This window comes from Macaca nemestrina, chromosome 4 (genome assembly GCF_043159975.1).
Source record: "Macaca nemestrina isolate mMacNem1 chromosome 4, mMacNem.hap1, whole genome shotgun sequence".
Lineage (NCBI taxonomy): Eukaryota > Metazoa > Chordata > Mammalia > Primates > Cercopithecidae > Macaca > Macaca nemestrina.
In genome coordinates this window covers 177,142,353-177,164,901 of record NC_092128.1, presented here as the reverse complement: position 1 = coordinate 177,164,901, position 22,549 = coordinate 177,142,353, and the positions used below count along the sequence as shown (strand labels likewise).

Here is a 22,549-nt window from a genome sequence, read left to right as displayed (position 1 = left end):
CGTTAGGCAGTTTTGTTTTGTACGATCATAAAGTGTACTTCCACACACCTAGATGGTGTGCCCTACTACACACCTAAGCTATGTGGTGTAGCCTACCGTTCCTAAACTACAAACCCACGCAGTTACTGCAGGGAATACCGTAGGCAACTGCACAACAACGGTAAGTACTTGAGCATCTAAGCACAGAAAAGGTACAGTCAAAATATGGTATAAAAGATAAAAAATGGTACACCCATAAAGGGCACTTAACCATGAATGGAGCTGGCAAGACTGAAGTTGCTTTGGGTGAGTGAGTGGTTAGTGAGCGTGAAAGCTTAAGACATTACCGTCCACTTTCATATCCCTGGCAGCAGCGTTTGTTTACACCAGCACCACCACCAACAGGAGTAACATGTTATGGTACGTTACAAGGTCACTAGGCTATAGAAACTTTTCAGCTCCATTATTTTGTAGGACCACCATCATATATGTCATCCATTGTTGACTGAAACACCCGGTCTCTACTAAAAAAACAAAAAATTAGCCGGGTGTGGTGGCAGGCACCTGTAGTCCCAGTTACTCGGGAGGCGGAGGCAGGAGAATGGCATGAACCCAGGAGGCGGAGCTTGCAGTGAGCCGAGATTGTGCCACTGCACTCCCGCCTGGGAGACAGAGCCAGACTCCATCTCAAAAAATAAAAATAAAAAATAAAAAAATAAAGAATAAAAATAATTTTAAAAAGACATGTGACTCTATGCGTATTTCCTAGTTCTGTACGCTGAAAGGGGCCAGAAGTCATGAGACCCCTACAGCAGTGAGTACTCCAAGCCACTCTTACTAAATGCCCAATCCCCAGACTGAAGCAAGGAAATGACACGGTGCACCCAGGACATCTTACTGCGCTGGAAAATGCAAAGCACTCAAGAATTGAGGGAAACATCACAAAGGACAAAGAAACTATAGATAAAGAAACCAGCTAAATCTGGAAACATCTAAGCAAAATAATCATGAATAATAACTCACTGAACAAAATAATCCAGGAGTTCATACTGACAAATGGACGGGAAAAGGGGAAGCTCTTGAGTTCAGTATCCTCCCCATCAAAAAAAGGCTAGAAAATAGCCATCATAGTAACAACTTAGGCAGGATTCCTAGATAAATGAATGCTAAAACTAGGGGTTCAAGTTTGATGAGAAATAGGTTAGTTACATGGTTTTTAAGTATCCCCCCACTAATTACGTATTACCAAAGGGAAAAAATAGTAACATGGGAGAAACCTGGTGGACACCACCTTAACCAAGTATCAAAGTTACTATCAACGATAATGGGACAACACATCAAATGCCTCCTAATGTGAAGCTTTAGGGGTGTAGCATCACTTTTGTATTTCTGCCAAAAATGCATACTGTGAATCTAATCAAGAGGGAACAGATAAACCCAAACTGAAAAGGGACAGTCACAAAATGATTGGCCTGTATTACTTTAAAAATGTCAATACAGGCTGGGCATGGTGGCTCGCGCCTGTAATTCCAGCACTTTGGGAAGCCGAGGAGGGTGGGATCACCTGAGAGGTCAGGAGTTCAAGACCAGCCTGGCCAACATGGCAAAACCACATCTCTACTAAAACTACAAAAATTAGCCAGGTGTGGTGGCGAGAGCCTGTAATCCCAGCTACTCAAGAGGCTGAGGCACGAGAATTGCTCAGAGACAGAGGCTGCAGTGAGCCAAGATCACACCACTGTATTCTAGCCTGGGTGACAGAGCAAGTCACATTTCCCGCCCCACCCCCACCAAAAAAAAAAGTCAGTACTGTGAAAGACAAAAGCCAGTAAGTGATCCAGATTGAAGGGGGCAAAAGACATAAAAGCTAAATGCAATGAACTGGCTTCTGAAAGGGGGGGAAAACCTGCTATAAAGACATTACTAGACCCAGGAATATTTGAATAGTCTTTTGATTCAAAATCACTTGTTTCTGTCCAGAGTTTGATAATTATGAGTGACTGTTCTTAAGAAATATACACACAAAGTACTCAGGGAGTAAAGGGGAACGATGTCTGCAAATAGTATCTCAAATGGTTCAGAAAAAATATTTATGCTTCAGAAGAATGGCAAAGCCAATGTGGCAGGCAGTATGTTAACCCCTGGTGAGCCTGGATGAAGTCAAGTCCTAAATTCCTCATTCCATTCTTAACAACTTTCCTGTAACTTGAAATTTCAAAATTAGAAGTGAAAAAATTAAGAATATTTTAATTTACTCTATGTTTTACATATAATCCTATTCTCACTCAATACCTGTGAGTCAGTGTTTACAAAGATTTAAAATGTCAAAAATTAGTAGAGGGAAACTCACTGGAAACCATTCATGGGCGAAGGGCAAAAGAAACTGAGGTACAAACTCTTTTTCAACTCTGAGACCCAGACCACTACATTGTGGAGGTGTTCATACTGAAAATACTTAGTCACAGAAATATAAATTTTTCATTTTATTCAAAGTTGGTACAGAATTGCTAACATTTCCATAAAATAATTACTATACTTCAGTTACAGGACAAAATACCACAGAAAGGAATGTACTTTGCAAGAAATGTAGTTCATCTTAAGTTTCCAAATACTTCTGAAGGCTAATGCAGCAGCTGGCAAAATAACACACAGTACACAAGGAACAGTGTATTTTACAGAGTCAGTAATGAAAACTGACAGCTCTTTAGCAGATATGCTTTTTTTTTTCATTTTTTAAACAATAACACTTTCAAAAACACATGAAACCAAGATCATACATGTTTACAATTTTAAAAAATCAGATTGTACACAGTAGGTTAGAATAGACAAGTTAGAATTGTCATGATTTTAACAATCTTAAATCCACAATTTCAACTGTACTCCTTTCAATATAGAAATAACCTGCTTTATACCAAATTCTACTTTCTGTTTGCAACTAAAACACTGTACAATGAGATGGATCCAATTAGTCAAATCTTAAAAAAGCTGTGAACAACAGAGGGTAAACTGGAAATCCACTTACAATTCAAAAAACTCACTAATAACAAAATTAATGTTCATCAACTTCATTTATAATCACATTTGGTCAACAATGTCTAACAAAAATGACACATGTACACAACACGCACCCCCAGTGTACTAACTGGTCTCTTACAAAAAATCTGAACAAAACATCATAAGCAGGACACTGGGAAGAACATTTTTTCAATGTAGACATCTTTTAAAAATGCATTAATACTTACATATCAAAATTACTAGATAAAAGCAGCAGCACTCTGCTGACATTTGGCTTAAAAATAAATGAATGAATGAAGCAATTTCACAGGTATTATTAGAAAAAGAATTGGTTTTCTTCTTGAAGAAGACTACTAACTTTTGCACAGCAACTATTTTTGATATCCATCTTATCAAAAAGAAAAAAAAAGCACTGAGAAGTGTAACACAGTTCATACGTGATTGCCAACATGGGTCTGGACAAAAGAAAATGGAATGTCCAAGCAAAGAATGGGTAAATCCCTGCTCTACTTCTGAACTCTGCTGGCAATCTAGAAACTGAAGCAGTAACAGTGGGGGAAAGCAAGGGAACGAATTCCATACCATCATCTGACACTAACGGAGTATGGCATTATTTAAAAAAAATAAAGCTTTTGCATTTTAATAACCCCACAGAAAAGTCTATGAGCAAAAGACTTGATCTGTTTGCCACTCAAAAGTTAGAGATCTCACAGTGAAATTAGAAAACTCTAATTATACATATTTACACTGCTAGGACTACTTTTCACCTAGGCTAATTAAAGCAGTTCTCCATGAAATTATAAATGAAAGGCATTTCTGCCAAAGAAATCTCCAGAAGCATTCTTTTGTACACTTCTAACAAACTATCTTAAATTTAAAAACATGTAAAGGTACAGAACACATAGTATGTAGGATTAACAGGTTGTAACAGCTTTGCATTATCACATGTTGCTAAGCCAAGGATGTTACTCAAACTTCTTTTTCCTGCATTTCTGCTACTCTTCTTCCCCTCATCCCCCCAGGCCTGAGGTTTGATATTCTCAAATAATGTGGTAGGCTCATACCTGGCTAGCTTTTTGCTGGCAAGAATAATCTCTCCCTCAAAGTGTTCAGGTTAACTCTTCTAAAACATCTCATATTAGTCCACACCAGATATAGTCTTCCTTATAGATATATTAGAGTTGACCAAGTCTTTCCCTAAAGAGATAATTATATAAGAGTAGGAACAAAGGTAGTCACTTCTCTCCCACTCTGAGAATTACATCTTTTAACACATGGGCAAAATTTAAGACAAAGACATTCATTCATTCTTGATAAACAAGCTACTCAGAGGTGAAGTGAGGAGGTGGAAAAGGGCAATGCTGAGTAGAAGAATATACGTTCTCTTTTGCACACACATTAACAGATTTCATCTCATCTAGACTAGAAGAGGGTTAATGGGACAAGTGAAAGAATCCTCTCCATCCCACTGTGAAAAGCAAAGTAGCACCTCTAGCAAATCTGCTTCAGAATTAGTTTGATGCTCAGAACACTCAGATAAAATTATCCTTTATTAAAATGAAGCACAGTCAAGTATAGGAAAAAAATAAAGGTAACTTCATCTCTCACATACAAAAGTACACAAAAAAATCAAAGACGAGTAGTATTTGCCCTGTTAAAAGTATGACTTTCTGCATGTTTGGGGGGGGGGCACTGTTGATAAGAGGTAATATTTCTTAAAAGATTTAAGGTTTTTTTACAAAAAACCCCAATGACACTACAGCTTAAAGCAGAAATGTGTCACCTGTTTCACCCACCAAAAACCTAGACATCCATCCTGTGTCTCCAGTTTCAGGTTGCAGTAAAAAGTCCTCAAACCCCATTTTAGCTAGTAACCCCCAAATATAATTTTGGCATTCTTGACACTTATATTCTCTCCCTCTATCAATGTGGTACAAACTTACTGAGATCATTCCTTTGGATCCCTTACAATTAGGACCAGTTTAGATACTGCATTGTCTTGGGCTTATCAATACTGTAGTCCTCATAGCAACTCTGAGACAAATACCTGGTGGCCTTTATGACTGGCACTTACGGGATACAGAGAATACTATTAGTCTTGTGCTTTCTATGTGTGGATACACTAATGTGTGAACATGATTTTGTGCTTTCTATGGACTTTAGCTTTCTATCATGGAATATAAACTGTTGTCACGTACCTGTTCTCAGATATACCTATCAACCTACAATGGAAAAACAACAAAATTAAGATCACAGAACATAAGTAACTTTAAATTTTTAATTATGGATATAAAAGAAACAACATTTAGGCTGCAACACAAATACAGAACTACTTGGTTTCATTGAAACTAAATAAAGGCTGCAAGTAAAGTATGTAAATATAATGCATGTGTGTGTGTGTTTTTTTTACTTCCTTCACTAGTTATGACAAAATTTAAAAGGAATAACAAATACAAATTTTCTGTTAAGAACGGAAAGGTGCAAACAAGCAGAGTCAATACTGGTAACCAGAAGGCACTAATCCAAACACGTAAATTTCATAAGCTGGTTATATTATGGAATACTACATATACTGGCCTTTGCCAGTTTGGGATTTCTACAATAGCAATAAGCCTCGTTTCTATTTCCAATTATAACAACAAAAAGATGAGTTACTAGTGAACATTCCACTTACAAAAGTCTAAGCTACGTTGATAAATTGAAAACTTATCTAGACTACTCTGTCCAAGAGCAATAAAAAGTAAACACTTTTATCCTTTTATCCAGCAGCACTAGGAAACAGGGTGAATTTACTAAGATAAATTAGGTTGGGGATAGCTACTGCCAACTTGTGCTGTTGTCAAATTCACTGTAATAAGTATTCCTCTTATTAATAGAGCTCTGAATGTAAACAACCTAGAAGTGAGGGGTAGAGCTTCAGTATCATGGGCAACAATTATGTTACAGTGCTTTTCGGTGGTACGGAGCAAAACCACTGTTCCTACACTACTAAGAATCTGAGACCACTGTGTTTTGTCTTGATTTGCTTGCTCTTCAGCTGCTTACTTTATTCTAGCATCCTTTCTCTTCAAGCAGGCTGTGAACCCAGGTAACCAAATTTAAGAGTCATTACATAAAGTAAGGTTATTGGTTTAAGTCAACAGCCTCAGACTATGTATGGTACTGCCCAAAAAGTAAAGTGTACAAGATTAGCAATCATACAGATACACCAAACAGTTTTTGTTTATTTCTGAATGAAAGACTGTATGCCAATGGTTAGGGTTGTTGGTTACCAGATAAATTAGGTGCTTACCCCAAAACAAAAAAACTAATCCCTCTTTTTATAAAGAAGTTTAGATGGAAACAGAAACACAAATTACATCAATTCTCACAACATTCCTTTAAAGGTGAATCAGTAATTTAAAGCCTTATTCTCAGCATCGGAGAGAGAGAAGTTTAAATAAAAACATTATAAGTAGCTGAACAGCTAAAGTATTCCAACAGAGGACAGTCTGACAAAAACATTCCATTTTAAGTGACCTTGAGAGAAGAAAAAGATTTGCAGTCCTAAGTTAACCAAGTCTAGCAATCGAAAGATTACTTTTTCACAGTCCAGCCCCATACCTTCCAGTACAAAAGGGTTTCTCTGTATGCCAACTAATCCCAAATTTTTACTTTTACTGAAAAAAAAAAAAAAACTTTTTTTGGCATCAAAACAAACTCCATTGTTTCTCTGCACTCTGACACCATCATTTCAAAGGGGCTCACATAAATGATCACTACTGCTCTCTCCCTAATTTTTGAAAAAGGAATTCTGAGAATAAAATAGTGCTTTTATTATTAGCCAACACAAAGTGTGAGAAAATCATTCTCCAGAATTAACATTTTAAGCTAACAGAAATTCAGTATACCTAAAGCATAATTATATTTAATGAATCATTATTTGGATCTAAAAGTCCTCAATCCTGGGGCAAAATGGCACTTTCACACATCAAGCGAATATGCCTTAAAGTGAACTAAGCTGACAAATCAAAATTTGAATTTGCTAAGTGCTGAAAAGACTAGGTGTAGAACTGACACAGTAACGTGAAGGAAGACAAAGAGAAAGACCAGTCTCTCTGAATGGTAAGTGGGCATATACACATATAGAAATATATCCCATTTGTAAAGAAGTCTGCTCAGGCTATTATCAACAATGAAATGCCTTCAACAACCTAGCACCTGGCTAATGCAAAATCTTACAAATATTGAAGCCTCAAAGCATTTTTCTACTAAATTATCTCTACTGTATTAACAAACTTTGTACTTTATAATGCTCAAACATCAAATCAGGGTTTAACAAGCTGAATCTTATTTATTAGTGCCCTAATTTATATGGGGAGGAGTTTAAAGTAGCTGAGAATCAAGGTGCTTCAAGCTCTAGAATCCAATGAAAATGATTCTACATATGCAGATTTTAAACTAATATTTGTTGTCTTTTACCAACGGGCTAATGTCTGTGTCACCCAGGTACTTATCTCACTTAATCATTTTTCTGATTTCTTAGGAAAATTTTGTCCTGGCAAGTCTCTGTGGTCACATAATTTAACAGGAATAGTGTTGTGTACATCTCTCTACTCAAACCTAGGAAATAGTGAGGTGTCACCACCAGCGACCCATGTGATCCCCTTCCAGTCATCATGCCTCTGATGAAAATGAGCCAGGGGAATCAACATAAGGTAACCCTGTAAGCTTTAACACTGCCAAGCAGGAACAGGGAAGACCTAACCTTTGAGTAGCAAATAACTGAGTAGCCAGTAAGCCACTTTATTTGGTGGTAAAGAATGAAAATAACCCATAGGCTACACCAAATGATATTCAAAGTCAGAGGGGAAGATCCATATGCCCACTATAGAGAAATAAGCCATGGACTGTGAATACAGACACACTCAATTGGCCCTCACAAGACTGAACCCCTTGCTTAGCCTCAGGTTACAGAAGTGCATAACAACTCCCTCAACTCAGTTCTTAAAATGTGAAGTTTCAGAGTGATAGGTCCCAGCTAATTTCTTGAGGTACCATCCCTAAAAGCTACGGCTACATGACCCTGGCCAGCCTCTTTGTGCCAAAGACAATAGATCTTTTGAGCCAAGTGAAAAGGAAGCCCTAGGAGATAAGATCTGTTGAATTTAGGCCAAAGGACACAGCACCACTGCTATTGCTTGATGCTTCTCTTATCTAAAGACAAAGCATAATTACCCCCGGGAAAGAATAGCTGGTGAAGAAGAAAGTGGCTCAAGTGTTTACTCTCTGGGGGTGGCAGAACAGAATATTCTTAAAGATTACCAGGGAAATTAGAGGTCCCACAAAATACGCAATAATCATCCTGCACACCAATGTAATACGCCCTTCTCATCAGATCTTGGGACGAAAACTGCCTGAGAAGACAAAAGTCTAAGAACTGGGGATACCATTAACACCTGGTAAGACATTTATTTTTCTCTACCTTCCAAGACCAGTGTCCTCACCTCATTTTGACTTTTAGCTATTCTAGTCAATATCAATCTTCAATTCTGAACCTTAGCTTGAGCTAATATAAAAATATACACATGTTAATGTCTAAAGACCAATGTCATCATTTAGGACCCATTTAATCAGTGTAAAGTATGAACACTTCGCTAGCTTAAGACAGTCCATGTATCATTCCAGGAACAATCATTCTAATGAAATATAGACTGGAAACTGGTCCCTGAATGAAGTTGCAATCAGCAATTCACAAACTTACTCGAGCACATTATCTATTACTGGGAAGCAATAAGAAAGACAAGCTTCAGGGACTTTAGTCTAAATAAAGTGATGTTTATACTGGCAAGAATAAACAACTCTAATGAATATGCTAATAGTCATTCCTTATTTACAGACTTTAGTACTCTAAACTTGACCTACTGCTATATACACACAGACACAAGATGATGTACCTTATGTATCTTACTAAGAGCAGAAAGAAGGTAGAGGGACCCTAATTCTCCAAACTATTAGGACTCAATGTTAAATAAAGGGAGGAAAAAAAAAAATCACAAACACCTCCTATTCATTTACGCTGGATATGGAAGAGACAGAAAGGCTGCCCAGCCAATATGTCAATTATCACCGAATTAAAAAGCAGTGTCGTTCAAAGAAAATTTTAGTTCTTACAACTTAATGTTAATTTGAAAAATCCAGGATCTTATTACTTTCCCAAACACCGTAAGGTTGTCCCAAAGGAAGAACAGTTCCTTTGAGAAAACAGGACAAAACATTGACAAACCATTTGTCCAGACACATCTAAACAAACCATAAGACCAGATTTGGAGACCTGGTTTCTGTTCTTCCCAAATAAGACTTCCCAAATAAGACCTTGAACATGTCGCAGCCTCAACCTCCAAACAAGAAAAGGATGATCTCTATTTGGCCCCCAAATTATAAACCTCAAGAATAAAACTGACAAAAAAATTCTACAAGGCACTCTAGCAGTCTAAGCTCTTCAGATATACATGCTATTCATACATAAATTATTTTTTCATTTACAGACTCAGTCCATCAGAAAGCCTCCTGATCATGGGAAGACACTACGCTACCTGATGATCTCTAAAATTAACTTTGGACTAATCAAGTCCATCATAATGAAACTAGTTTATAGACTACAAAAAAATTAAAAACAAGACTGAGTTCAAAATCTACAAAAGTATTTATGAAAGTAATTTCCCTAAATACAAGTCTAGTAAAATCATGCAATCTAAAAAGTATCAGAGATTAAAGAAAGTCAAAGAAAGTACATACATAATTTGCTTCCTTCATCTTTCATGGAGGACAAAGGACAGTGTTGAGCACACAAAGACACAGAAGTACATAATCTGCAGAGCTTTTCTCTAACATCTTTTGTACCCTGTACCCACCCACTAGCTGCAAGTGGGTGCCAAGCCATGTCAAGTTAGAGTCCTATAATTACACAGTCCTGTAATACCCTCCACAAGACACACTACTAACCCCAAAAGTTCTTGTTTGGCACCTCTCAAACATGCTATCCATCCTACAGAAAGACTATATTGACAACCTAACAACAGCAAAGTACGCACTGAGTTTTCTGTTACTGATGGCCAGCTTGCATTGAAATATCCTCATGCTCTAAGTCACTATAACAAAAACACAGAGGTTGTGTACAGATGGCAAGTCTTTTGAGGAAAAGAAAAATCAGGGAAAAACTCGGCAAGGATGCAATAAGATATGAGAATTAAATTTTCCCTCTAAAAATTGAACCTTGATATATCATGATCTAATCAAGTAGAGCAATCCAGCACACAAAGGCAGCGTCAATTTTTCTTTAGGTTTCCGGACATATCTTCCAACTAGATCCACTTAGGAAGGCATTTGGCTAATAATTTTTCCAAATAACAAGAACAAAGCTAGAAAATTAGCAGAATATATGAGTAATCATCTGATTAGCATAAGTTAATTAAACACTGCTTAGGGGCTGGTCCTTTCCAAACTGTATGAACAACCTTAATATGATCAATAAATATGGGGATCATCAGCAACATTTACTTCATTTTCTCCCCCATAGTCATTTAACAATACAATCATGACATGTAACTTTACAGGCAGACTTGTTGGTCATTTCAGTATGGTTCACTTAAACTTGAAAGTAGAAAGAAAAAAAAAGGAACTGGAACAAAGTTTTTCCCTAACATTCCATACTGGTGGTACAAAAATACCTACAGGAAAACATTCTTTCTTTTGGCAATCAGAATCCGTAGGCTCATGCTAACAAAATGAACCTGGCAAACAAACTTGTCCTGAAACAAGTATCACACAAGCACATTCGATTTTCAGTACATAACTAATTGTACAATGTCTAAGAAATAAGTTTTTCTTAATGGTAGGAGGGCTTACAGAGACAGAAAAAAAATTTAGAAATGAGCAAATCTTCTACTTCAGGGTAAGAAGGTCTGCCAAGACTTGGCAGTGCAGACAGTATACCTTAATTCATGGTAACGTAACATATATTCTGCTCTAAGTGCTCTGTGAGAATAATTGGTCTCTCCTTACTTTGGTATGCAAAATTTAAAACCACATTTGCACAATTCAGTCTGTTAGGTTTTGCTTCACTTAAGTTGAAGATTTACTTTCATCCATCTCCGGGAAAATAAAGTCTTGTAAATAGATGATTTTCTGCTAAGTAAAATTTGGCTAAAACCTACAGCGTAAACAATGCCTGAGAGATGCAACAGTTACATAACTTTTTTTCCCCAAAGACCAGTCAGTATTGTCTTAAGTTAGTGTCTCACCATATCCTTAAGTTCATAAGGAGAAATAAACAAACATGAAAATTCCAAGCGAACACACAGCAAAAAGTCCAATATTTAGTATTATTTTAACTTGCCGAGTCTCTTCTAGCATCTGTAAACAAACAGCCTCCTCCTCCATCAGGTCTCTGAGACTCCTCTTGCTGAGGCTCTTACTTTTAAAGCCACAAAACCAGTCTATGAACTTCCAGTACCGACCTCCATCCTCCGTTTCTTTTTTTCTCTCTTTCTCACCCATGAGAGCTGCTTGCCCGTTGGAGTAAGCGTCAACTGGTGTTTCTGCCTCTGAATGACCTAAAGATGCCACTGGGTTGCCCTCCTCTCTGCAGGTTACCAACAGATTAACATCTTCAGGCTGAAGGCCCTTAATGCTGTCTTCAGATTTCCCGTTGGGAATGATGTGGTTGATAGTCTCATTATTCTCACTGCATCTCAGAATGCTCTTTTCTTGCATTTTGTATGGTTCCTCTTTCGGGGAGCAGCTCTCCTTCACCACCAGGTTCTTCTTAGACCAAAAGGTGGTGGTACGAATCTGTTCCTTTGTGGGAGGTGGCGTGAGAAGGCTCACAATTACAGTAATGAGTCCCGTGACCCAAAACAATCCTGTGGCCACATACATATAATGGATGTCTTTGATGAAGCCTGGCCTGTTATCAGGTTGGTCACATTCTGGGGCACGGTAGGCAAAGGCCAGTATCAAACGCACTGCTCCAAGAACAAAGCCAGCCATTCCACCATAGAAAGCCCCTTGTTCATTGCAGCGCTTCCAGAAAATTGCCAGCAGGAACAAGGCTGCCACTGGGGGTGTCAGGTAATCTGCTACCTCCTGAATATAAAGGTACATCTGGCCTCCTTGCATCTCCACGATGATTGGCACCCATGCTATGCTGATCACCACCATAAATGCCACAAATATCCTCCCCACAATCATTAACTCCCGGGAGCTCGCGCTCTTGCGGATAAGTTTGTACACATCAAGGGTGAATATGGTACTGGCACTGTTAAAGATAGAGTCCAAGTCACTCATCAGAGCTGCAATCATCACTGCCATCATTAAGCCCCGAAGGCCCACAGGGACCAGCTTCATCACCAGGCGTGGGTAAGCAATATTGGAGCAACCAGCTCTGCTTCCACACACTAGCATGCAGTGCTCTGGGTTGATGCAAGCTATGTCATCAGTAAACAGTATCCTGGAAATCATTCCTGGGACAACTATGATAAACATTGGCAGGAGCTTTAAGAAGCCAGCCATAAGAGTAGAGCCTTTGGCATGAGCAATGTTTTTGGCTGCAAGGACCCTCTGCACGATGACTTGGTCAGCACACCAGTACCATACTGAGGCTGGGGTCTGCCCAAGAATGAATCCAGGCCAAGGAACATCTTCATCTGTTGGATTCCGCAGCATTTTCAGGGCTTCTTTCTTAGGGTAGACATTACAAGAATTTGTGTTGGAAAGGTTGTATGTCAATAAGATGGAAGTGACATCGGGTGAGGCCAACATGTACCTTCTCTTAACTTCCTCAAACCCTCCAATCTCCATTATGCTAATAATCATAAGTGTAAGTGCCCCAATGATCATGAGCAGAGCCTGTAGAGTGTCTGTGTAGATCACTGCAACAAGGCCTCCGGTGACAGTCAGCAAAGCAGTCATGCCAATAAGCAGGATGACAGACACATAAAGATTCCAACCCAAAGACTCCTGGATAAAGAGGGCACCCGAATACAGATCCACTGAGAGCTTGGTGAAAATATAGAGAATCAGAGACAAGGCTGCAAAATAGACCTGAATCCTATGGCCACCAAATCGCTTGGACAAGTATTCAGGCATGGTATATACCCCTGACCGGATGTAAATTGGGATGAAAACCCATCCCAGAAGTTGTAAAAGCAGTAAGGCATTGAATTCCCATGCGCCCACTGCAAATCCACTTGCAGCTCCAGATCCTGCCAGCCCAATGAAGTGCTCACTCCCAATATTGCTCACAAACAGAGAGGCACCAATTGCTACCCAGGTCATAGAGCGCCCCGCCAAGAAGTATCCACTCACGGTGCTTCTATTAGATTTCCACATGGCAAAAAAACCAATGCACATGACCAGGATAAAATACAGGGCCACTATGGCAATGTCTGCTGTGTCCAGTACAGCTCTCATTCTGGTAACTTGTGAATAATAGCGTCCAATGACAGAAGTGTCCAACTTTATTTATTTTTAGTAACCCCAGCCAAGTCTGTAAACCATACGTGAACTGGACTACACAGAGCAACACAGCAGGTCAAAGTCTTTGTCCTTTGGTTTGCTGTCTTGATGGTGGTGGTTGTGATAAACTTTGAAGAAGACAGTTTAAATTTTCCGCTTCTTAATTGGGATTGAGAACTTAGCTCGTACTCTTAATCCACTCTCCACAAGACCATCAGCATTTACTCAGGTGCTGGAGGAGAAATTCTGAGTTGCAGCTAAGTCTAGTGAAGCCTACTGTACCAACCCTGCAAGGCAGCAAAGACAAAAGACAAAGATTGAATTAGAGGAGGGTCTCACCACGTGATGAGGAAACTTTCAGTCTAGCAAACATGGCGCAACAAGACATTCTTTATAAAAAGAAAAAAATTTTAAATACACTTCAGTTCCACAGGAAAGAGCAATCTATATGATCACAGCTGATACTTATGTCAGTGAGAATATTAATCATTTTGAACTAAGGACAAAAATTAATCAACTTCGTAACTAAGTGGCCTAACTTCAGCAGCTAACTGCCTACCACAGCATTGCCCTTTCTTGTCTTACTGTGGCAGTCTCAGATTGGAACAGGTACTAAGATCTTAAAGCACCCTAAAGGGAAGAAAACACTAATTAATAATAAGGGCACAAAAATGAAATCTTAAAATACTATGAATCCTAAGAGAGTATGGGGCTAACTTTATGGCCAGTTAGGGTCCTGGATGGAACCTGGTGGTGTTTACTAGATGTTATCATCTACCCTCAGAAAATTTAAATATAGAAAACCAAGTACTGCCCAGTCTCTGGAAATGTATTGTTATAAAGCTTCTTAAACTCCAGTAAATGGATATAGTAGTCATACAGTAACCTAGAACTTGTGAGACGTCCCCTGCCCTAATGGGAAACAAGATATTCCACACAAAACTAGAAATATCCAACTTACAAAACAACTCAAAAATTGTATTATTTCTGCTAGTTAGAAGACGCTGCAAGAAAATAAAAAGAAAACTTTAAAAGAGGTAATTTCCTTCTCTTCCTTTTCATCAGGCAATATTTCCAAAAGAACCTCTGAGAGGATAACAGCACTGACTAAAGGTATGATTTTATTGAGTATTTTTTCCTTTTAATGCTTTTTGTTGAAGGGCATAGGGAAGCAGAGAAAAGAGGGAAGAGGAGAAAAGTTTTCTGAAGACTAAAAAATGATTTATTATTATCTCCGCCAAACCTCAACAAAACAGACATTTGTTGACCATTAGATAAATCTTCAGTAGGACCATCAGGAATTTCTCAGTTCTGGATTAAGATAATCACTCTGCAAAACAGACATTTAAATTTACCTAAAATTAAACGTATTAATTTGATGTCTTTTCTCCTGAAAAAGAGACAAATACTGAATTTTCAAAGTTAATTGTAATTGCAGCTGACAGATCAATACGAAAAAACATTTTTATTCAACCTAATGCCTTCCACACATTAACTTCTAAGTGATTTCTCCTTTTGCAGTAAAGCAACCTCAGAGCAAAATGTTTTTCCATGCTTTTTCTCATGAATCTAGGCATTTTCCTTTTAAGTCCTATAAATGATACTAAAGCTCCCTCTTCTCAAAACTGTTCACAGCAGACCACAGTATTAGAAACTTTACAACACACTTCTCACTGACAAAAGGAGCTAAACATAATGCCTAGAGACCACTGCCCTACAAAATTAGGTTCTTAGGTCTAATGCAGAAAAAGCTGCCTGGATAGAAATGTCTCAATCCCATCTGCATGCCTTTTTAAAGCATTAAGCACTACAATAATTATGCTATGAAAAGTGATTTAAATGCTTTCTAAGTGTCAATGGCTGGCATAAATAAGACTGCCAGAGAAAAGTAAAAAAACAAAAAAAATCTTAAAAGTTGAGATTTGTATCACTTCATACCTGCCAAATCCTGAAGATAATCATATTTCCATGACCACCTTCCCCACCCCCAAAAGTTTTCAAGTTTTTAAACAAATGCTTTGACATTATGTAGGAGGAATCATGTAAATTTTAAATAAAATCTAATCAGATGACTAGCAAACATTATTTAAAAGGGTACCTTTAAATGTTTCTGCGTAAGGGAAGCTTGTCAATTACAATGAAAACTGCTGTGTCAATTACAAGGAAAACTGCTGTTGGTAGTTATGAAACCCTGCCTCCAGGGCTCTCTGCTACCCAATAGCCATCCACGTCATCCTCAGGCCACTTGTTTCAATTTTCAGAAGGCTACCTGGCTAATCAGGTATCACTCTTCCCAATGGCAGTAGCAACCATGCTTTCCAAAGAAGGGAAAGAAAAACATTGGGTATTTGTGGTTTTATCTGGGGGGGAAATAGGGTGGGTTATGCGTCATAGTAGCTGCTGCAGCTTATTTGTTCAGAGAACAAAGTGCTCAAAAAGAAAACAAGCACTTCCTCAATCACTGGGAAGCACTGTTACTATCAGTAACATTGTTTTTCACTGTTAAATCTGATTTATGCAAGGTAGATATAGAAGCTATATTCTGCTGTCTGGTGAATGCTCAAACTACATGAAGTTCTCATGCTAGCCCTAACTCCTAACTTCTCTAGTAAAGTTGCTCTGCCCACAGGAGAGGTAGCAGAGAATAGCCTAACACTAGCTCAAGGCTGAATTCTCAAATCTCAGCCTAGCCTTCCTCAGATCCTTCAAAGCCACTGCAGACAGTTCCCTTCTCACTGGATACCATACCAGTCTGTGGGTAGGTTTCTAGATTTTTCCAACTTAAAATACATGCAGAGACCAGCACCTGGTAAAGACTGGAAAAGGAAAAACAAAACCAAAAACAGGTCAATTTAGTTTGTAGGAATATATAAAATACTATAATGCAATACAGCTATATTTTACACTCTAGTCATAGTCACAGCCTTGAATTTCAGTCTTTCAAGAGATAAACTGTACATTCCTTAAAAATGGTTCTGAATATACAGTATGTTATATATATATATGTTTTTCTTCCTTTTAAAGAAAAAATACAATGAGCACTGTCCAGGGTTCCCTTATTTTTACAATATACATGGAAGAATCTTCAGCTAACATGAGGCTTTTTAACTTGTATTTTTATATTTATATATGCCTTATTGTCACAGTTCACCATTCAGGCAAACCTCTCAAGTAAAAATTATAAGACAATAAAATAGGTACAGTTATGAAAAGCTTGTAAGTGGGTTCCTTGGTAGTCCATTTTTTTTCTTAAAAAGCTTCTGTAATGGGACTATACTTGTAGAATGCAAAAAGAAACAGTTCCCTAGTGGTGATGAGCAGATTGAGCCAAACACTGAACACACAGGTGCTTTGAAACAGAGCAGATTCCCCTTCTTCCCAAAAGAGAAGGCAGCCTTCTCAGAAAGTAGTATTTTATTGTTTTGCAAAGAATTAGAATGCAGTTTTAGTTCTATTCCATGTATCTGGATTAATTAAATTGCAACTGAAGAATTAATCCAAATAGAGAAGTGTAAATGTAAATATTTGCTGCATTTGACCAAATAGACCAAATAGAGACAAAAAGGTAAGACCAAATTTAAATAACCACTTCCTTCAGGTGATATAACCACATTGACCAAAATGTAGTTATCATGACCAGATCTCTCCTGTACTATCTGGGTGACCATATCATTTATTTTCCAAACCAGAAAATTATTCTGGAACTATCTGTAAACTGCAGGATATATGGGCACACTATCAAAAAAATAATAAATAATAAAAACTAATAAAATTTAAAATCACCTGCCATAAAAACCAAAAAAGGAACAAGAAAAATTATCTCCTATACTCAGTCAGGGCTTCAAGTCATAATAAGTTCAATGACACAGGCAGGCCTGCAAAGAGTAGAATGCAATAATCTTAAATGTGACCAAACAACCACCTCTTTAGCTTTGGAGTCAATTTACAAACCACACACTCAAGGTACAATCTGAGACGCCTAGCCCAGCACTCTGTCAATGGTAAGCGTGGTAAGTCCTGCTCATCCTCTGATCCAAACGAAAAATATTCACTTAGCTAATAATTTAGGGTTATAGAACACACAGACACCTCTGAAAACCTAATTACCTGAATTACAATCACTTTTGTGTAACCTACCAAAAACAAAAAACATGGGCATACCCAAGCTTGTTTTCTCCCCACCCCAACAGACAAGACAGATTTCATGATTCTGTAAGAAGGGAGGTGGGTGTAGGTACCACATCTATGTAGGTGGCATGGTACAGAAGAAAACAGCACAGTTGTTAAGGGGTGGGATCCATGCTCCGTCACTTCCTAACTGTAGGATCTCAGGCAACAACTTCATCCCTATGAGCCTCAACTGTCTAGCTTTTAAAATGAAACCAACTTGCTCCTTATGATTTATAAGGAATAAGTAACACAGAAAGCTAGTATTGCCCAGTGCAATGGGGAGGGTGGCTCAGTAAATGTCAGTTTACTCCCTACAACCTGAATATACTAGAAGTAATATTAGTTCCTTTCAAATTAAACTGTCAACTATGTGCAAGGCATATTAGGATCTTTCCAAGTTATTTATATATAGAAGAACTAGACAAAATAATGCATTAAAGACGCAGCTCTCTCTAACATTTTAGACTCCCAACTGTCTCATCAACTATTAGCTCCTACTTAAATCACTTCAAGTAAAACACAAAAAGAAAAAATTTATATAAAATTCTTAAGACTTTTCATACAAGCTTTCACTTTTGTCACCTTGACTCAAGGTCTAGGAAAGCAAATTCCAGCTGTGGAATAGACTACCAATGCTTGGTGCAAAGTGTATGTGTACTCACACAGGACTGTCCTCAACCCTTGCTTACTTTAAAAATGTGGAGCTAGGGTATTGTAGCGGTTCATCAGTAACACAGAGCAAAACAGGTTTTCCTAATACAACTGGCCTGAACTCCAGCCAGTTTTAAATTGTAAGTGGAGCTAAAGACAACACTACAGATTAAGTATCCATAATTCAAAAATCAAAAATCTGAAATGCTCCTCCCAAATCCAAAACTTTTTGAGCACTGACAAGATGCTCAAAGGAAACGCTCACTGGAGCATTTGGGGTTTGGGATGTTCAGATTTGGGATGCTCAGCCACCAAGTAATATGCAATATCCCACAATCCAAACACTTCTGGTCCCAAGCATTTAAGATAAGGGATATTCAACCTGTACCATAATGCTTTAACCGTACCTAAAATATAAAGAATTGCCCTTAAATCTTTTTGACAAAACATTTCTATTAAACTTGCACCCTCAAGTTTTTAAAAGTTAATAATTATACAAAGCTCTGACTGGACTCAATTGGTGCTGAAGCTGTATTCTGATGCGTGAAGTTGAGGCAGAGTAGAGAGGGACTGCGGCCCTCCTCCCAACCCTCTACCACCAGAACAGCTCTACTTTTATCAGTTTCTCCCGGGACAGGAGTGGGGAGAATGGATAATTTCCCAAGTAAACCATTTCCTCAAATAAAATCTTATTCACCTAGAAAAGTTCATAAACCACCAGATTTACTTCATCCATACACACTCCACCCAAGATATATTCATTTTAACCCGATTCTACCAACAAGTTTGGCTCATCATGAATTTTTTTAAAGAAATCTCAGAGAAATAAGACCTTATAGATATGACAGTCAATGAGGGAAGAACAACTATGAAACTACTACTGGTTTTAACTTTTATGTGAAAGATACTAGATCACATATAGGAGCCAACTCCCAACAACCCATTTTCTTAAAGATAAATGAAAACATGAAATAACAGGCCAGGCATGGTGACTCACACCTGTAATCCCAGCACTTTGGGAGGCCAAGGTGGGTGAATCACTTGAGGCCAGGAGTTCGAGACCTGCCTGGCCAACATGGCAAAACCCCATCTCTACAAAAAAACACAAAAATCAGCCAGGTGTGGTAGCACGTGCCTGTAATCCCAGCTACTCAGGAGGCTGTGGCGAGAGGATCGCTTGAACCCAGAGAGGCGGAGGTTGCAGTGAGCCGAGATCACGCCTCTGCGCTCCAGCCTGGGCGACAGAGCGAATCTGTCTCAAAAAGAAAAGAAAATATGAAATAACAGAGCAGTAATGCCTATTACTATGTAATCTCGACCAAAACATTTGTGTAACTCAATGAGAATTCAAGAGGCTCAACACTATCTGCTTGTAAAAGACTGTTTATCAAAGATAAGTGAACTATAAATAATGGAAATTTAAAAAAAAAAAAACTTACACTAACCTAAGTCCTAACACCATCTAGGTACTATGTCTAGTTTTATGTGCATTGCTTTAATCCTTTTAACAATCATGAGATAAGTACAATTATTATGACCATTTTACAGATGAGAAAACTGAAGCCATGAGGTAGTATATTTCACTCCAGGCCACAGTTGTTTGTGTTAAAGCCAGGATGTGCACTCCCATCTGTATGTCTAAATAGCTTTTGCCCTTAATCACTATGCAATACTACCTTCAATGAAAAGGACATTACTGACAGGAAGAAACATTAACGATATTGATAAAAGATCATGCATGTTTAAAAAGTTGTACTTGAAAATACCCAAGATGGGTATATAACAACTGTTAACAAAGTAAGACTGCAAACAGCACGTAAGATAAAAACCAGTTGAAATCTTTGTGTGATCATATGAATGGATGTGTATGGAGAAAACAAAGAGATTAAAAACAAAAAGAAGTCCCAGGCATAGGCTTCATATACAGCAAAGCCCGGATGAGTCAGCTGTAAGACCAGACCCATCTATGTTCTCACCATCCAAGTTCAAGGCTTTTTGCCTTCATTCTTTTTATCAGTGTTAGTCATTCCACCAGAGGGGGAAAAATAGTAAGTCTTAAGGCGTATTCTATACTTGACCCAGTCATCACAGGCCATAGGATTCTATCTTAGCCAATCTTTATCTATCAACTCCCAAAACTTTAAAACATTAAGCTGAAGAATTAGCTGTACAATCTACAGATGCGAGGGTTCTCACAGTAAAATCTATGGACAACTGCTCTTAATGGATGAAGTGTTGTAGCTGCCTGTTGTTCAGGGTTATGAATAATTTGCTTTTGCCCAAAAAAACCTGTTCTACTCTCAATCCTCCCCATTATCAGAATAGCAACTTCATCCTCACTACTGCTCAGTCCAAAAATTTTAGTCATCCTTGACTGCTCACTTTCTCCCTCAACCCACATGCAATCAATCCATCAGCAAAGCCTGTTGGCTCTACTTAAGATACATCCAGAATCAAAGACAACTACTAGCACCTTGGTTCAAATCACCAATCCATCTCACCCAGATCACTGTCCTGGCCTCTTGTCTCCATGCTTCTGCCCTTGGCCCACTACAGGGCACAAGCACAGCAAGCAGTCAACCCTTTCATCACAATGGACCAAACTAGCCTCTGGGACTGGCTATTTCCTATGCAGGCAACACTTTGTAACCCCAGATTTCCACAAGACTTGTCTCCTCTTTTACGTCTTTGCACAAACTAACTTCCCTGACCATCTTAATGCCTCCTCTCCAACTTTGTATTTATCCACAGTACTCCACACCTAACATGCTATAAAACTTAAACGTTTCTTCTGTCTCCTCACTACCATGTATGTAAACTCCATGAGGGTAGAATTTTCTGTGTTGTTCCCTGATGTGTCCTAGTGTCCAGAACACCATCTTACATATTACAGGTGCTCAAATGTTTGTTAAATAAACAAATCAAATATTAACAACTAAGTTCTTCACCATCAAGACTGCTAAACTTCCAATATCCTATATTACCGTAGACAGTGAGTTTTTTTAAGCGACAAGAGATGCAGATTAAAGAGGCCTAAAGGGAAAAAGAGTCTCCTCCCTCCCCCACCAGTGATCTGCAATCTCAAATAGCTCCAGTTGAGGGTATGTGGAATGACAAGGCAAACTGGACTAGGCAAATACGTTCACTCAGATAAAAATCTAAGTGGACCATGACATAGTAAAAACCTGTATCTAGAGCCACCATCTCCCTCAACCTACCGCCTACCACCAGACTGGTCCACTTCCCTTCACTGTGCTAACTCCACTGTGTAATGTGTTTCGAGTTTTACTGCTGCAATTGTCAACATCCACCTCCTAGTGTGCAGTGATATGTGCAGACCTTTCCTGTGCGTGTCTGTCTGGCAATCGTTTCCACACAGCTGAAAGAGCAGGTCAGTGCCGGCAAGCAACAATTCCCTTCAGCTCACCCAACAGAAACCCAAGCACCCTGATATGAACTCATGAAGAACTCCCTCTTCCACCTCTCCATTACAGTTGGGTTCAGTTCCCACAAAACTAAAGAAGTTATCTTAGTAACTAGCATTTACCAAACACCATGTGCCAACCACTATTTTCACACTACATGTTTGAGCTCATCTAATCCTCACAAAAACCCCAAGAGGCAGACATGATGATTCCCAATTTACAAATGAGAAAACTGAGGACATCTGAGAGGATCACTAAGGGAGTTCATGAACATCCTTTCTGAAATAAAGATGAAGAATGCATCCTTTTACAACACTTTTCAGGAAGACATACACACACACTAAACCTACAAATAAACACAAGTCAGATAAAATCCAGCTAACTGATGCAAAAGGACTAATGTAATGAGAAAAATCACCACCGGTAAGCCCTGAAGTAATGCACCCAGGCTATGAGTACAGGGATGCTACAACCTTCAGGAGAAAGGCTGCTGGGAGACTTCAAAATGGATGGATGAGGCTGATAATATCTGTACCCACACCAAGAATTAATCTTTTCTCTAAAATGCAAACATGTGTCCCTCTTGATGTGATCTATCCCTCCCAAGACCACTTAAGTGCTCTTACAAAACAAAACAAAAGCTCAATCTAATCAAATTTCTACCTATGGGTCTAGAGAAATTACCTGGAATAGAAGAATGTATATATAAACAGCGTAAGTGACCAGCCAAATCCAGAAAGGTAAAGAGTGGGGGAAGCTGTTACAGAGTAAGAGACTTAAGGTCATCAAGTAAACATAACTTGTGGACCTTG

General features: G+C 38.5%; 2 protein-coding genes across 3 annotated transcripts in view; both read right to left on the bottom strand.

Moving 5' to 3' along the window:
* Positions 1–22,549, bottom strand: part of LOC105472689 (mitochondrial ribosomal protein S6) — a 67,374-nt gene that overhangs the window by 32,480 nt on the left and 12,345 nt on the right. The window lies entirely within an intron of this gene.
* The window catches only part of LOC105472687 (solute carrier family 5 member 3), a 32,443-nt gene continuing 12,343 nt past the window's right edge, over positions 2,450–22,549 (bottom strand). The window contains exons 1-2 of one of the 2 annotated variants that reach the window (XM_071095656.1): positions 15,590–20,779; positions 2,450–13,778 (exon numbers count right to left, since the gene is read on the bottom strand). In XM_071095656.1, the coding sequence (XP_070951757.1) occupies positions 11,290–13,446 (2,157 nt within the window). In that variant the 5' untranslated portion in view covers positions 13,447–13,778; positions 15,590–20,779 and the 3' untranslated portion in view covers positions 2,450–11,289. Of the gene's footprint in view, positions 13,779–15,589; positions 20,780–22,549 lie in introns of those variants that run through there. The other variant, XM_071095655.1, reaches the window with a different exon arrangement.